This window comes from Eptesicus fuscus, chromosome 7 (assembly GCF_027574615.1).
Source record: "Eptesicus fuscus isolate TK198812 chromosome 7, DD_ASM_mEF_20220401, whole genome shotgun sequence".
NCBI classification, from domain to species: Eukaryota; Metazoa; Chordata; class Mammalia; order Chiroptera; family Vespertilionidae; genus Eptesicus; species Eptesicus fuscus.
Window position 1 is genome coordinate 60659666 of NC_072479.1, and position 17563 is coordinate 60677228.

At 46.8% G+C, this 17563-nt stretch overlaps 1 protein-coding gene across 2 annotated transcripts; it reads left to right on the forward strand.

Annotated features, from left to right (window-relative positions):
- Window positions 1-3454: 3454 nt before the first annotated feature.
- ZNF641 (zinc finger protein 641) lies at window positions 3455-15669 on the forward strand. Of its 2 annotated transcripts, XM_054719122.1 has the most exons (6): window positions 3455-3546; window positions 6100-6308; window positions 7130-7221; window positions 8202-8331; window positions 9024-9137; window positions 9989-15669. In XM_054719122.1, exons 2-6 carry the CDS (start codon window positions 6125-6127, stop codon window positions 10741-10743), a joined length of 1275 nt encoding a protein of 424 aa, XP_054575097.1. In that variant the 5' UTR covers window positions 3455-3546; window positions 6100-6124; the 3' UTR covers window positions 10744-15669. The 2 variants fall into 2 exon arrangements, with proteins under 2 accessions (XP_054575097.1, XP_054575098.1); XM_054719123.1 differs by lacking the exon at window positions 3455-3546 and having other exon boundaries at window positions 6204-6308; window positions 7135-7221.
- Window positions 15670-17563: the final 1894 nt, after the last annotated feature.

Genomic DNA, 17563 nt, shown 5'->3' on the forward strand with positions numbered 1-17563 from the left:
GGGTATATCACATCCTTATAGAAATAAATATAGTGACTCCCTATGCCGGAAACAAATCAGTTTCACTAAAAGAGAGATGTTGACAGGAAGCCAGGAAGGCTGGTCAACAACCTTAATTGCTCTAACCACTCACCCTTTAGTTGAGATATTGTTAGCTGAAGCAGCTTCCACCTTGGTTTGTCCCATTAAGTTTTTGTTATTTCCTGCCTAAGGGCTACATGTATATTTCTGTTTATCTTGCCTAAGATGTTTTTCCCCAAAGCCTCAATAAAAGGGATGGCAGAGCCAGAGCAGTCGTAGTTCTCCCACTAGAGGTGGACTACCGCCTGGCCCCCCATTTCGCCAAATTGAATTTCTTCAGTTTCCATTCATTTGTGTGCGGCCCTTCTCCAGAACTCGAACCCTGAACTGGAACCCTGGACCACGCGGGACGTGGAAAGGGATTCCTACATCCCTATTACTTGACATGGCAAATAAAAATCCTTGACCCACTATTCTAATCTTTCTGTCAATTTCCCCATTTCATTTTTTTCTAGACTCTAGACATCCCCACAATTCTGTTCTTCATCCCATAGCATGCCACACAGCATGTCCATTTCTCCCTTCTGATTCTAGCCAAGATGCTCTTCCTACATTTTGCCTTCAAAGCTGATCTTGCCGAAACCAGTTTGGCTCAGTGGATAGAGCGTCGGTCTGCGGACTAAAGGGTCCCAGGTTCGATTCCGGTCAGGGGCATGTGCATTGGTTGCGGGCGCATCCCCGGAGGGGGGTGTGCAGGAGGCAGCTGGTCGATGTTTCTCTCTCATCGATATTTCCGGCTCTCTATCCCTCTTCCTTCCTCTCTGTGAAAAATCAATAAAATATATTTAAAAAAAAAAAAGCTGATCTTGAAACAATTCCACCAGAAAGTCTTAAAAAGATGGAATCATCTACCTACTACTCAGTGCATATTTAATTACTCCACCTTATAACATTACTAGTATGTAGGAGTTTGGGCTTGTCCATATATTACTGTGAAAGGTTAAGATACCACTCTGGTGACTAGTGCACCAGATTATAAGTCTAAGGCCAGGCCCAATTCCCAATTTTGCCTTTTGGCTTAATGCCCCTGAACCCATGCTGAGATAATATCTACACCTCACAGTTTCTGGATTAACAGCTGAAGAGGTGACACATTGAAAGCATAATATAAAGGTATTTCACACACACACACACACACACACACACACACACCCCACCCCTCCGCCCCAGTAATGTTTAAGACAAGGTTCTGGCATAAAGTAGATATTTATTAAATATTAATGACTCATTATGGTGCCATTAGGCCAAAGCTTATTTTTCTCAGTTTTGTTTGTTTTGGATACAATCTCACATCAATTTATTTCCCAAAGAAAAGGAGAGGAGAGTCTATGCTGTTTCTCATATATATCTACCTGCCAGCTCTCCCCAAATATTCCTTTTAGGTAAAGTCAGATTTAGGTACTTGGTTATGTTCAATTTAATAGTGTGGCAGAGGCAATGCTAAGTGTTCATCTAACCCCATTTCCTTTTCTACTAGTCACACACGCTTCACTTCCCAGCCACCCCTGCAGTTAGGCTGGGCCATGTGACCACACACCTGAACTCTAAGGGAACAGGGTGAAAACATGTACACCATTTCCAGGGCTGGCCCCTGATAGCTCAGGCACAGCTCTCCTCTCTTATCTGAGGCCTATAGATGGGATGATTCCAAGGCAACAGGGGATGTGGAGCCACAACATAGAAGCAGCCTGAAATAGACACCCCACCCACCGGCCCCACTACACACTGTGACTTGTATGAAACAGGCATTTATTGTGTTAAGCCACAGAGATCTGGTATTGTTAGCCTACCCCAGTTGTTAGCAAACCGCGGCTCCCGAGCCACATGCGGCTCTTTGGCCCCTTGAGTGTGGCTCTTCCACAAAATACCATGTGCAGGCGCGCACGTACAGTGCGATTGAAACTTCGTGGCCCATGCGCAAAAGTCGGTTTTCGGCCTGGGCGAGTCTATTTTGAAGAAGTGGCGTTAGAACACTCAAGGGGCCGAAGAGCCACATGTGGCTTGCGAGCCGCGGTTTGCCGACCACTGGCCTACCCTATTGTTAGTAATACACCTCGTATTTCTCACCAGTGCTAACATCAATGAAAAGAACCCCTGGACTTAGTTCCAAGACCTGAGATACAAATCTTGGTTCTACCACTCCCTTCCCCCCACCCCATATCCTAGAATCTGCTCTAGAATCTGCTCTATACCCATTCCCAAGTGCATGTCTAGTACATTCTCCTTCTCATTATGGAGCCCTCGCCACTTTTCTGCCTCAAGACTTCTGCGAGGTCTTCTCTAGCCTCTCTCCCATACACGTTCACTCCTTTGCTCCCAGTGCGAAGTATATTCCTCCATTTTAGCATCCATTACATTTTATTGCAAATATTTCTTGACTGAGTCCTTAAATCCACAGACAGTTCCTTTAGGATCTCGGACTCCCACATTTAGTTACAGTGCCTGGCACATAGGAAAAAATAACATACATATATATATATATATATATATATATATATATATTAAAGGAATGCTTGTCACCTGTGACCTTAAGTGAGTCACGTATTTTTGAAGTCTGTAAGACTTTACAGAGTTGTTGTGATGAGGAATAATGAATGTAATTTGTAGATTATAAAGAAGATTCTAATGGTAATGTGTTTATTATGTTTGTAGGCCTTTCTCAGCTTTCCCAGTCAAATTCACCTTAATGCTTTGAAGTAGCTCTGTCTAATGAAAGTTAATGCAAGCCACACATATAAAATTTAAACATGTTAGTAACCACATGAAAAAGTTAAAAGTACATAAAATTCATTTGAATAAATTTTAACCCTATTATGTCCAAAATACTGCGTATTAGCTATTTTACGTTTTGTTAATGAAGTCCGCACAACAAGAGCTCAGCAGCCACCTGCGGCTCGCGGCTCCTGCAAATTGGACAATGCGGCTGCCAGGCCGGCGGTCCCGGTGCAGTCACCCGGGCCGGCCCCGTTGGGAACGAGTGCCTCCTCCCCGGTGCTCCCTCTAGCCCGCCGTTCCCGCGGTCCCGGCCCCCAGGAGGTAAGCTCCGCGGGGAGCTCCAGGCTGGCGGGCTGTCTGGCACCGAACGAGCCGTAATTAATGAACCGCGAGCGAGGAACCCCGCGGGAGGGCCCGGGCCGGGCCGGAAAAATGGCCAGACGGGGAGCGGCCGGCGGCCACGGCAGCCGGGACCGGGACGCTGGGGCCCGCGTCGGCCCCGGGGTGGCGACCTCCGGCGGCGGGAGCCGACGTCTGGGCCCCGCGGCCCGCCCCCCGCCCCCCCCGCGCCGCCGCCGCCGCCGCCGAGCCCCGGAAGCGGGCGGGATTTCCTGTGCCCGCCCCGCCGCGCCCGCCGGGCCGTCTCCGCCTGGCGCTGGCTCCGCGGCTGCAGCTCCGGCGCGGCGCGGGGCGGAGGGAGGGGCGGGCGGTGCCTGGAGGAGGCGCCGGGCCGCGGGCCAGGCCGACCGGGTGAGTGGGGGCGGGCGGGCGGCAGTCGCGAGTGGAGGGAGGACGCCTGGCTCCCCGGGGCCCGCGGCGGGTGGGGGCCGGTCACCCGTGGGGGCGGGGAGGAGAATCGCCGCGGCCTCCGGGTCGCTGCCTTCCCCGGGGTCCCCCCCCCCCCCGGACATTTTTGCCCGCCCGCCGCCCAGTGTCCCGCGTCCCCGGCGCCGCTGTCAGCCCCGCGGGTTCCCGCCGCTGTCACTCGCGCGCAGGTTGCCCGTGGCCCCTTTCTCTTCCCTCGCTCCTGCCCCGGTTCTCGGGAAACCTGTTTTCTGACCTCACTGCCCCGGCTCCCGCTCGGCCAGCCTCGGATACTCTGAAATGTGACCCCCTCCAGGGCACTGTGACCGGAGGAGGGAGGGAGCCACCCTCCTCCCGAGCGGCGCCCCTCGGGCCCACGCCCGCCCGGGGCGGGGGCCTGGCTGCTCCGCTGAGCGCCGCCCGTCCCTGTGCCCTTGGGCTACTCGTGTCCATACCGTGGTCCTTTCTCTGTCCAGCCGCACTGGCTGCAAAAACTAACTTCTGCAGGTGCCTGCCGCGGCCTCCTCCCTCCGCCCCCCCAGATATGTGAGGAAAAAAGAGGAAATGGAAAACCTAGAACCCGACTCCAGTAGGCCTGGGGTCGTCCTGGGACCAGGAGAAGCCAGGTTAGGGCTGACACCTTAACTGCCAGGTGCTTGCTCTGAGAGAGCAAACATCTTGGGAGATGCAGTCCGAGGACAGGTGCCTCCGCCCTCCCACCTGTGCTGAGATTTCTTGCCAGCACTTGGCCGGTTTTGTCAGTGGTCTGGGGAGGCTCACAGCTGGCCCACGGGCTCTGCGGGAGAGGCCTCCTATCAAGGGACTCCGCTGCTGGGGAGATGGAGAAATAGGTTGGAGACAGGTGTCCAGATACTTGGCTCCAGGTCAAGTCCTGAGGGAGGGTGTGTGAAGGGAGCTAGAGAACACGGAAGACCTCCGGTGAAGAGGATGAATTGGTGCCTGATGTGTATGTTAAAAGTGAAGCGAATACAGGGGCCAGAATTCAGAGGAGAAAACGAAAATGGAAGTTTCTCTTTCTTGCTTTATTGGGAATTTTCCTTTCTTACGAGATGTCTCTGACAAGGAAACCTAAACTGGGAATCAGCCCAGGATGCTCCCGTGAGGCCCTGGGGCGTCTGGACTTCTGAGATTTAAGGGGAATTTGTTCTCTTTCTGTGCATTGGGCTTAGGGTTCCCACCTACCTCTTTTGTCAAAGAGAAATGGCAAGAAAATAAACAACTTGATATCTGTCATTACCCATCCTGGGATCTTGGGTTCTTGCAAATGTTGTTGGGTAGATAGGAGTGAGCCGGAGTAGTTACCAAAGCTCTGCCAAGGAGAAAGGGACTCTGTGAAGTGTCATAGACTGTTTCTGTGCCATAAGACAGCAAGGCCTGTACCACAACACAAGTGGGACCTGTCCTGCTTTTAAGATGTCCGGAGAAAAGGAGAGCCCACACACCCAGTCGTGCGCACTGCTGGATTATTATGAAGAATTTTTAAAAACCTAAACCTCTTCTCTTGCCATCAAAAGAAGAGATCTGGCCCTGGCCGGTGTGGCTCAGTTAGTTGGAGCATCGTCTTGTACACCAATCGATGGTTCTCTCGCACATGATTGATGTTTCTCTCTCACATGGATGTCTCTCTCTCTCTCTCTCTCTCTCTCTCTCTCTCTCTCTCTCTCTCCTCTCCCTTCCCTCCTCCCTCCTTCTTCCTCCTTCCTCTCTCTCTAAAGTCAATAAGCATGTCCTTGGGTGAGGATCTTAAAACACACACACACACACACACACACACACACACACACACAGAAGAGATCCGTATAGAAATTGAAAACGTTTCTCTTTATTCATTGGTAGTATCATTCATTAGCCTTTCTTAACCAACACAAAACTATGTCCATGTTTTTAACTTTTCCCCATGGCCATATTTCCTGTTTTCTTCACTTTTTGTTTTTTCCCCTGTTAGAAACAAAAGTGTTTTTGACACAAATACATGCTTTGGCTGGGACTTTTACCTATAGTAATAATCCATTCTAAACTAATCAATGTGAATGGAATTTGTGGCAGAAAATCTTATAAGTGATTATATCCATTTTTGTTGGGTGCAAGTCTGTGTGCATTCCTTCCTTCATGTTTCCAGATTGTTTACTATCTTTTTCAGTGGTTGGAATTAACGGATAGCTTTTGAATTTCCAGGATTGTTCCTTTATTTTTCTTAAATGAAGTTCTTGTAGCCTTCAGGGGTATTCTGTTTCTATCACAAGGTTCCCAAAATAGCCATTAGTGAGTTTGCTCTGTGCCACCTGTTCATTTCTTAGTTCCTGCAAGAAGCTTGGCTCAGGCTCAGTTGATTGGACTATATCAAGCTTTTAAAGTCCATCTTCCATCAAGCTCCTATCATCCAGTTTCATCTTTTATCCCTTTGCTGTCTCCCTAACTCCCTTAGGAATATCAACCCTTTCCATTTTCATGGGAACTGTTGATATGAATTTGTTCCAGGTCACAATTCGGGTTCGCAGCAAAAATGCTTTCAGAACAGACAGCAGCCCTAGGGACAGGATGGGAGTCGATGAATGTCCGGCTGGATGGAGCAGAGCCCCCGGTGGAAAGGGGAAGCCAAGAGGAGGGGCCATGGAGAATGGCACCAGGGCCACTGGAACACCTGTGCTGTGACCTTGAAGAAGAGCCACAGTCCCTTCAGGAAAAGGGTGAGCGTCTGGAGGAGGTGTGTGGGGGGAGCACAGTGCAGAGTAGTCTCCTAATCTCTCTGTTCAGAGAGTAGAGTTAAAAATCCCCGATTGCCTTGAACTGAACAGCCTAATCCGGTGGTCGGCAAACTCATTAGTCAACAGAGCCAAATATCAACAGTACAACGACTGAAATTTCTTTTGAGAGCCACATTTTTTAAACTTAAACTATATATGTAGGTACATTGTTATTAACTTAATTAGGGTACTCCTAAGCTGGCCTTTGCTAAAAACGTCCTCAATCTGATTGAGGCATGTGGCTCTCGAGCCGCGGTTTGCCGACCACTGGCATAATCAATATCACAGCTAGTCCATTCTTCCTTGGCCCTGGTCACAGGAATATAAGGAGCTCCTGTATTCTGCAAGCCACACAATAGGGTTTTCCCCACTTCTTATATAACCACTCCCTCCACCTGCTGCAAGTGCATCTTAGTGGTACCAAATGTGGGAGACTAAGGAAGTGACAGCAACACTGATTGCTGTTGGAGAACACACCCCGTAAGATACACTTTACAAGATGAAAATTACATTTAAATAATATAAATTCATACCATAGCCAGTGTAGTAGAGATGGATGACAGGAAAGATCTAAAAGCCCCTCAATACCCTTACTGAACATTTTGAGTGAAGGTCTCTTCTACTATATTTCTGCATTTGAGTCTTACCAATGGGCATAGATATAGAAAAACCGTGACCCTTAAGCCCCGCTAAAATGGGGCCTCGGCTCTTATTGGGAAAGGATGAATGGTACACCTCTAATGGTTCCTTTCTCCCCTCACCAGCTCAGTCGGCTCCCTGGGTTCCTGCCGTTCCCCAGGAGGGGAGCACCGGAGACTGGGAGATGGCAGCTGCACTTCTTGCAGCCGGATCACAGGTGGGCTGTGTGCTGCCTTGGGCCTCTCCCAGGGGTCTCATTACTGCGGCCTTAGCATCCTCCCACTGAATTGTTATGTCACATGATCACGAATAGTATGTTCATCTTATAAGTGAATAGATTCTATCCCTTTCCGAGAGGCTCAAAATAGCCTTTAAAAATGAAGGAAAATATAACAAGAAGAGGAGAATTCCTTGAAGTCAGGTGTGTTGTTGTTTTTATTAGATGGCTGTGCTATCCACAGGGAGATTTTAAGAACAATTCATTAATATTCTTTAAGAGATAAATTTGTGAAGATTAGGAAAAGAGAACCTGAAGGAAGCTTGGAAGAGCATAAAGTAGACAAGATTGGGTGGATGATGGGGCATTTATGGAAAAGGGCAGGAAGAGACTAAGGCACGTGTGTAAGGCCATAATGCTAGTAAATGGCAGAGCTAGGAGTTATTTGGCTCCAGAATCTGGACTCCTAAACACCATACTGTGCTGCTCAGATGATAAAGATATGACATGGTGGTGGGCGTGGGGTGAATGTTTTATCTGTATCATTTAAAAATTTTTTTTCTTTATTGATTAAGGTATTACATATGTGTCCTTATCGTATCTATATCATTTTGTGCTGATAGAAAAGGAACGGTCAAGTGGAGGAAGGAGAGCAGAAAACAGTTTTTTCAATGGAAATAATAAGAAGAGACTGGGCAGACACATATAGTTAACAGAGAGAGCAGTGATTTTCTGGTGTCTCCGACTTTTAGTCCCATTTGGGAGACTCCTCTAGAGACACTAACCTCACTTACTGACCATTACCTTTACCCCTCTCCTCATTTCCCCTTCACCCATGGGCCTACCCAGGGGCCTCTCTGGGTAATTATTTTTCCAGATCTTCTCTTGCCCTCTTTCTTCTACTACCCCATCTTTTTATATTGGGATCACATTTTCCTTAAGGAACAGCTGGTGACAGATGATGCTACATTTTGTTTCAGGGCCTGGTAACCATCAAGGATGTGTCACTGTGCTTCTCTCAGGAGGAGTGGCGGAGCCTGGACCCTTCTCAGACAGACTTCTATGGAGAATATGTCATGCAAGAGAACTGTGGGATAGTGGTCTCTCTAAGTAAGCATGATCTTCCCCAGCCACTAAAAGATTGCACTCTGGGAGGATGAGCCCTGTGCTCTAGCACTGTTGGATCGTGTCTGTCAAGGGTTCTTTCCTTGTCAGGGGAGCTGTCTATCCTTGTCAGGGGAGCTGTCTGTCCTTGTCAGGGGAGCTGTCTGTCCTTCCACCAGAAAAAGAGCACTAGGACTAATTCAAGGAGAATGGAAGTGAGGCGTCATTTTTAAAGACAGCGGCAAAACAATGCTGAACCATGGAGAAGAGGCCTTTAGGCTCTTCTCAGTTGGGAATTTGCAGGTTTTTACAAAACAGAGAGCAGGACATCTAAGAGATAGAAAGAAGTCCTTGGAAACCCAGAAACCATCTAGGGACAGAGGGGAGTTGGGGAGGGGGAGGGGTGGAGAGATAGCTGTGTTAGAGCTAAATAAAGGAAGTTGTGACCAGAAAGGACACTTGGGTTGGAAATATTTGAAATATAAGTGGAAGAGAACACATGCATTGGGGAATAGTGTGTGATTTTCTGGGGAAAAAAGAAGAGCAACTTAAAAAAATGGGAGGGGATGAGGAGGGTGAAGCTTGTATCTGGCCTTTTATCTAGAGTTCTAAAGAATAATATAGGAAACAGCTTTTCTCAGAAATATAGAATTACCATTGTACTAATTGACATCCCTATTTTCCTTTCCCATGGGCAGGATTTCCAATTCCTAAGCTGGACATGCTTTCTCAACTAGAAGGAGGGGAAGAACAATGGGTCCCTGACCCACAGGACTTAGAGGAGAGGGACATCCTGAGGGTAACATATACAGGTAAGAGCCTAGAGTGGACTTTCAGGCCCAGCCTTCATCCCTCTTGGAATGTGATCATCCCATGTCCCTCTAATCCTTCCTCTGCCTTGGAGAGCTGGAGAATCGAAAGGTTTAGAGGTCTTTTTCTTCAAAAGCAAGACAGGATAGCAGAACGGTTTTGGAAGGCAGGTTTCCGGAGCTAAACTTGGTGGATTTGAATTCAGGACCTTAGAAAAGTGATTAACCTCTCTTTGGGTTCCTCACGTGTAAGTTATTGTGAGACTTAAATATGTTGACATAGTAGAACAATACCACCAGGTACATAAAAAGCACTCAATAAACATTAGTTGCTGCCATGACTGTTGGTGTTGTTGCTGTTCAACTCCCCTCCTATTGCAGAAAGGGCTTCCACGGCGTCTCTGGTGTTGCTGACAGGTGGCCAGCCAGCCCGTGATGACTGCAGCACACTCCTTAACTCTCTATTTATGCTTAGGCAGGAAGATGGTAATTAATAGTAAAGATCAGTGGTAAATAAGTAATCACAATAGCACAGACCATTTACTAAGTGGTTACTATGTGCAGGTACTGTGCTATCTATCTTATAATTATTTACATCTTACAGAAGAAATGAAGGCTAACAGAAATTAAGTAGGAAAGCTGAGATTCAAAATTAGGTAGTCTGTCTCCTAGGCCTAGGCTTCTAACTCTACACCTCCTGCACTGTCTGGTACAACATTAAAATCTGTTCTCTCAGTCCTTGTTGGGTGAGGGTTAGGCCCTAACAGACATCATACAACCTCACCTGTGACTTGGGTCCTGAGGTCCTCTCTGGTGACTCCCATCATGGGGTTGGTATTTTCCCTTCTCCACAGGAGATGGAAGTGAGCACGAGGGGGATACCCCTGAACTAGAAGCAGAACCTCCCAGAATGTTATCCAGTGTATCTGAAGATACTGTCCTCTGGAACCCGGAGCAGGAGGAGAGCTGGGATTCCATGCCCAGAAGCTCCAGAGGAATGCTCCTGGGCCCACCGTTTCTTCAGGAAGATAGCTTCTCAAATCTTCTGTGTAGCACAGAGATGGACTCCCTGTTAAGACCACACACATGCCCCCAGTGTGGGAAACAGTTTGTGTGGGGCTCCCACCTTGCCAGGCACCAGCAAACGCACACTGGGGAGAGGCCCTATAGCTGCCTCAAGTGTGAAAAGAGCTTTGGGCGAAGACATCACCTGATCCGGCACCAGAAAACCCACATGCATGACAAGCCCAGCAGGTGCTCCGAGTGTGGCAAGAATTTCCGATGCAGCTCCCATCTGGCCAGCCACCAGAGAATGCATGCGGAAGGCAAATCCTGCAAAGGCCAAGAAGCTGGCGAGAGCCCTGGGGCTAGGAAACGGCAGCACACCCCACCGGTGCCCAAGTGCCACGTGTGCACTGAGTGTGGGAAGAGCTTTGGCCGACGGCACCACCTGGTGAGACACTGGCTCACCCATACTGGGGAGAAGCCCTTCCAGTGCCCGCGCTGTGAGAAGAGCTTTGGCCGTAAACATCACCTGGACAGGCACCTGCTGACCCATCAGGGACAGAGTCCCAGGAGCAGCTGGGACAGAGGGACATCTGTTTTCTGATTTCTGTTTTTGCTGTAGCTGTGGTCACATCTATCAGCTGGTGCTGCCAGGCGTCTCTGCCAGAGCTGCCCCTCTCTTGCCCCTGATGGCCAGGATCATGAGGCCTGGCCTCATCCCTAGAAAGATGAGGTTTCAGCATGGGCCAGAGCATTTTTCACCACTTCTGTGAGATGCCACATAAAATAGAGTTCTTTGGGCAAAACTTTTGGGAAACAATGCTTACTACATGGGCTGATATTCAGCCGAGTCCATTCTCAAGGGTACAGTGGTACCAGCGGTTTATGGCTGAGGTCCATTCTGATTGATTGGAGCCTATGCCATACCAGTTGTTAAATATTTTTAGTATCACCAGTGTGTACTGTAACTCTTATACTCTCTTTACGTTACACATGAGAGAGAGAAAGACCATGTTGGCATATTAAAGGCTCTGAAAATGGATGTAGTAAAGCAAACTTTAAGCCTCTTAATGCAGCGTTTCCTAAATGTATTTGACCTCAGTATTCTTTCTATCTCACATCCCACAGAACTGGTGACTCCATGAAACACTCTGATGACACTGGGTTAGAGTAATGAGGAAACAGAAAAGAGCCCCCCTTTTTATCCAAGTGGAAGCTGAAGGGCAGATCTCATTCCTGTGTGGGTCCATCATCTTCACCCCAATCATCCAAATATACATCCACACCTCTCAACCCCACCTGATGGAAAATAGAAATAATAACCTTTTCACCCATTATTCCTACTCCTTTATCCTGCACATATGTATATCCAGTTGAGAGATCATACTACCATGCTAGGAGATGGACCTTATACTCCCAAGTAACCCAGACTCACACAGAAGAAAAAACTTCATCTCCTTGGACAGTCCCCCTCTTCTCTTGACTGTGTCTTTATGTGTCAATGTGTATCTGTATGCAGGGTCTTTGAAGAGAGCATGCAAAGTACAAACTGTAAAAGCTAGATTTTCTAGGGGCTGTGTTCTGGTGATGAGGGTAGTGGGAATTTTATGGGGTTTTTGTTTTGTTTCAAGATAGGAAGCTCATCTATTACGGGAGCCCTAGTGGAAAGGATTATGTGTTGGGTAATGTTGTGGAAGTTGAGGTATAAAGACTTCTTGAATGTCACTGAGATCAAGACAACTGGATATTCTATGTCCGAATCTCGGGGCCACAGATTCTTTTCGCTTGGGTGTAGAGAGAAAGAAACATCCTCGGTGAGGTGAGCTCTTTCTTGTGGGTTTCAAGCAAGATGCATATAGAAGCTTTATGCTGAGTGAGGGTTTTTTGTTTTTGTTGTGTGGTGTGTTTTCTTGTCTTGTTTTAAGTGCTGAGAAATTAGGGCAGGAATCACAGTGCTTACAGGTTGTTTCATTACTCTTGTGTGACCTTGATTGCCTCATCAAGGGGGCAGAGTTATTCTTGAGGATCTTATTCTCTCTGAAACAGAACTTATAGGGGAAATGGCTGTGGTTTAATTTTGCAGCTGATGCAGGGTAATCAACTTTCCAGTTGGTATTCCTCACAATTCTGGGAAAGTGTCCATGCTAAGACTCTTAACTCCAGGACTTGCATAATATTCTAGCATCTGTTAGTTGATGAGTTGGTCATTGTTTCTCTTTATTGATGATGTGTTAATACCAGTGTTACAATTTAAAAACTATCTTGTATGTAAGAGCAGTTTGGGGTTAGGGAGGGAGAGGAGTGGAGAGGAGCAGAGAGGATGAAAGTCAGTATTTTTCTCTTTAATGCTTAGATTCTGGTTTTTCCTTAACAGACTTATTTTTCAACCACAATTGGTGGAATTAACCAGAGAGGTAATAAAGGGAGCTGCAACAGTCTAGTTTCATGACTGTCCCATTTGCTTAGGGAAAATGGGGTGAATCACAGCTCCTCAGAGCCCTGGACCCATATGGACCTGAAAATAAGGTCATTTTGCTGAATGGACTTCTTAGAGTGGATATGACTTGATCAACCCAGTCCCTGCCTTCTGCTGCTCAGAGCAGTCTTCCTTCTTTGCCTGGAATGCACTTCTCTTGCTTGTATTCATATGACTAGAGCAAAATGGCCAGTCCTTTGTAAGGCAGCCTTGTTCTAGGTTCTCATAGACAGGACTGTTCTAGGATCAGTATTAGGAGAAGCCCCAAGGAATAGGAAAGTATTGCCTTCCAGTAGTGAAACTGGACTATGCCATTTCTTTTACCTTCCCACTCTGCCTCATTCATTCATGCAAATCAGCTCTATTAAGCAGTGGTTCAGAACCTGTTTTGGATCACAGACTCTTTTGAAGATCTGATAAAAACCAGGAACTCTTTTTTGAAAAAATATACATTAGCAATTCACTCAGTTTTTCATATACATTTAGCCTACCCATGGAATCACTTAAACTGGGGTCAAAGAAAGGTCATTATATATTTATGTCAAGAATACAAGGCAATGGTCACTAAATATTTTAAGGAATAAGATACCAGAGGCAGTAGGATATAAGAATAGTCTGGTCTATAATGACTAGAAGGGTATTGCTTACAATCTACTCTTTTTCTTTTTTTTTTAAAGATACAGTATGCTAACAAATCCAGCTCCTCACAAACCTTGTTTTAAAGACTTGTAGGAGGTGACTCTCCATACTATCAGATCACACTCCTAATAATTAGATGTTAACCTCCAGCCTTTAATCTGTTTTAGTATTTGTACGGCTAGAAAGTGAAGCCCCTAAAGTGTGGGTGCAGTCATAGCACCCAACTGAAAGGCATCATGGAGTTAAGGGCCTTGTGCAGAAGGGGCCTCCCTTTAGGTCATTTCTGGTGTACCACTCTCTTCTCTACCTCGGTCCAGCACCACTTCCTTTGGACAAAAAATAAAATAAGCAACAGCCATCATATGGGCAAGTAGACTTGAATGATTTTTCCCACAGGGAATCAGCCTCAAACTACTCCCATCTTCCAACTGCCTCTGCCACATGTCCACCCTAACTGCTTTAAATAAAAAATGCCTCTGTGTTCTCTCTGGGCAAAATGTAAAATAGAGAAGTACCATATAAGAAAGCTGTCACCTTTTCCCCTCTGTGATACCTCTATTTAGGGTGCAGGTATCTTCCCCTTTGCATCCCATCAAAGTATCTCTGTAAAGAATCCCTTACACAGGAGAATGTGACCCAAAGTGTTAGCTTTACCCAGATCTGTTTACATTTTAAGTGTTCTGATAGCTGGTAGTGGAAGTGGAAGGAAAATCTTTTCCTCTGTTAAAATGATGTTATGCCTTTAGGGAACTGATGAGGTGATATAATTTGGGACAAAACCCTTCCCTTTCCAGCACTCGTGCAATCAAACTGCTGTTATCTATTTGTATCAAGGACAGGGTGAGCCCTGACGCAGAACCATAGGTACCAGAAGATAGATTCTTTCCATCTCTGGATGAGAGTGGGTGGGATTGGGCAATAACAGAAAAGTAAAATCTATTCTCTTAGACCCCTTAGAGATTCTGACCTGGCAAAATTTCTTTCTTTTCCCTGGAATGCTCTAATAGGCCTAGGCTCTCAAAATGTGTGATCTTTGGTCCAGCAGCATCAACATCGCCTGACAGCTTGTTTTAGAAATGCAAATTCTCAGGCTCCACCCCAAACACACTGAATCAGAAACTAGGAGTGGGATAATACAGGGAAGCCCAGCAATTAGTCTTTTAGCCTATCTTCCTGGATCTCTGAGGTATGCTAATGTTTAAGAACCTCTGGCTCAGAGATTCAAATTCCATTTCAATCAGTGGTATCACACCCTCTTCAATGTTGTCAGATTGATTTTCTGCAACCTCTCCAAGCTAGTTGTTTTTCAGTTCTGTTCCTCTTGAGTTCCAAGGCCTTCCTTCACTCTTTAATCAATGAAAGGACTGGGTCAGTCACCAGTTTCAACTACCAAGTTGCTGTGATTGATTGGGGCTGGAGCTTCTAAAGTGGACACTGAGGATTTGTGGGTCCAAAAATCTGAAAGGACAAAAGGAACAGATACACCAAAGAGGGGAAATCCAATGTAAAGCTGAAAAACTGACAACCAAGGAAATGATCCTCCTTTGCTAGTTATCTGGTCCTTTTCTGGGCCTAATAGTTGCCCTGGGGGCAGAGTAGGTGAGCATTCAGCACAGAGGTAGGGAGTAAAGCCAACTGTCCCAAGCCCTGAAGAATCCAAGTTTTCCAACTTCAGAATGCGTTGGCGTTGGAGAACAATAAGGTGCTATGCAAGGAATTTCTAACCAGGATTTGGTCTACTGTATGGGCAAGGGCGGCAGGAGCATCAGGCTCATTTAGTAAGATGTGACTCAAGGGAGATTTGAACCCAGACTCTACTAGGCAGAGATTGTAACCCATTAAGCCATGGCACCTATGTCAAAAATGCATTCTCCTGCCCTGGCCAGTGTGGCTCAGTTGGTTGGGCATGGGAAGGCAGCCAGTTGGATTCCCAGTCAGGGCACATGCCTGGGTTGTAAGCTCGATCCATACAGGGGATCGTGCAGGAGGCAGTTGATTGCTGTTATGCTCTCACATCAATGTTTCTCTCCCTCTCCCTTTCTCTCAAAATCAGTTAAAAATATTTAAAAATTGTCTATTTAAAAACACACAACATTCTCCTACTTTGAAGATTCTGTCCAACTCAGGCTTCAGGAAGGGATTGTTACCTCCTCCAGCTCCTCTCCTAGGCCTCCTCATGAGGACAGGCTGAAATGAAAGTTGCAAACCTGCCACCCCTATGGAGAGCTCCAAGGCCAAAAGGTTAGAATGAACCTACCTCTCTTTGGGGGAGGTGATCAGCCCCTCTCCCCTAAGGCAAAAAAAGCTTGGCCACTGCCTTCTTCAGCTCCAGACCTCAGGCTCTGTCCTTCTTTACCTTCTTGTCACCACTTCCATATTCCCAATAAAAGGAGCTCTTCCCCTACTCTTTTTATAAAGGACATGTTTTATTTATGTATTTATTTATGTATTTATTTATTTATAAAATTTATTTTAGAGAGAGAGAGAGGGAGAAACATAGATGTGAGAGTGAAACATCAATCGGCTGCTGCCACACACCTTGACCTGGGACCGAACCCACAACCTGGGTATGTTCCCTGCCTGGCAGGGAATCAAACCTACAACCTTTTGGTATATGGGACAACAGTCCAATCAACTGAGCCATACTGGCCAGGGCAGCTTCCTACACTCTAACTCCCACTTCTCTTTTTCAGATGGATTGGTTTGGTTTGGTATTTTCTTTTGTTTAGTCTGGGAAATACACCTTCCTGAGGGTGTTTGTTCTTCCCAGTCCCTGTCTTCCTTCCATCACCGTTCCTCTCTTGTCCAGTTTCTTTTCTGTCAGCCTTAACCCTACTAAGCAGGGTCCATTAGGTCCTCGGGTTACGTCGGAGATCCGTTCCTACGGCGCGACGTAACGCGATTTTCGCCATAAGTCGGAACCCACCTACATAAGCATCCATGTCACTCACATGGAGCACATACACAGCAGTAATGAAGTGAAACAGCAAAAAAAAATGTAAAAGAAAGATAATTCCTGACCTTTACTTGTGGTAAATAAATAATAAAAAACATAAAGCACATATGTACATTCGTTGAAATGACGGAACTTTATTTATAAATAAATGGGAGATGGCAACGTAACCATGAAACGACGTACATCGAGTCTGACGTAACCCGAGGACTGCCTGTACTTCCCACTTTCTTTTCTCAAATTCTTGGCTTGGCTATAGCAGCTCAGCTACCATCTCACCACTCTACCTCTCTCCCTCTCTCTCTCTCTCTCTCTCTCTCTCTCTCTCATATCCGGACTTGGCCAAAGTTGCTGGTACTGTCAAATCCAGGCCCTTTACTCCATTCCCTACAGGCTCTTCTTCCCTTGATGTAACTTCCAAAGTGGCTTTCTACTTTTCACCATTTTGATTTATTCAGTCCCTTCCTATCTCTTGTGGCTCCTGAGAAGTAGTTCCAATTCTACGAGCCATCTTTTGAGTTCTTCGCTACATGCTAGGCCCTGGCTGTTCCAGGCCTGGGAGATGGTGATCACGGACCTGTACTCAGCATGTTCCCCAGCGGAGCCCTCCCCTGCCATCCCTTTCCCGCCATGCCTCATGACACTGTGCGCCAAGGTGCTCTTTTCCAGGAAGCATTGTGGGATATGCCTACTTGCCGTCCAGTCCAATTGCTCCGTGCCTGCCAGATTTCTAGCAATTGTCTGACTTAATTTCCTCAGATGGACTGTGCACCTCCCACAGATGACTCAGCGGAGGACCTTCGTCTGTATCCTTAGGGATCTATTATACACTCTTTATATTCCCTGTCATTGAATAAAGAATATATTGACTCAGTGACTGATTTCCTCTGTTGGGTCCTCTCCTCTACTCTCCCCCCATTCTCAGCAATTCAGTCCTGATTAAAAAACAACAACACAAAAACTGCAACAGAGTAGGGACCTGAGACAGCTCAGGGAGATCCCAGGGGAAGTAGGGCAGCCATGTGTGAGACCCCTCACTGTCCTTCCTGAAACGTAAACCCTCAAGGCATCACAATATAGGCCTCTCTGCCTCCCTCCTAAAGTCCTGGCTCCCAGATGTCACTCCCCAGTCAGTTGGGGATTCAACTCATCCTGGAGGCTGAGGTAGCAGAGCATAGAGCTGGGCCAGGCTTAGGGGAAGGCCAGGTTAGGTGAGTGAGGGCCTAGGGCGCAAATTTAAGGAAGCCCTTGGTCTCAGGGTTATTCAAGTACCCAGTCTCCTCTTGGGAGACCCTTAGACTGCTAAGCCCTTAAAACTTAGCTGAGTCTGGAACCAGCTGGTGGTGGTGACTGCAA

Excerpts from the sequence above, each read along its gene's own strand:
- ZNF641 (XM_054719122.1), top strand. The coding sequence starts at position 6,125 with ATGCTTTCAGAACAGACAGCAGCCCTAGGGACAGGATGGGAGTCGATG. Across the intron at positions 6,309-7,129 it reads ACAGTCCCTTCAGGAAAAGG|CTCAGTCGGCTCCCTGGGTT; the intron begins GTGAGCGTCTGG and ends TCCCCTCACCAG. Across the intron at positions 8,332-9,023 it reads TGGGATAGTGGTCTCTCTAA|GATTTCCAATTCCTAAGCTG; the intron begins GTAAGCATGATC and ends TCCCATGGGCAG.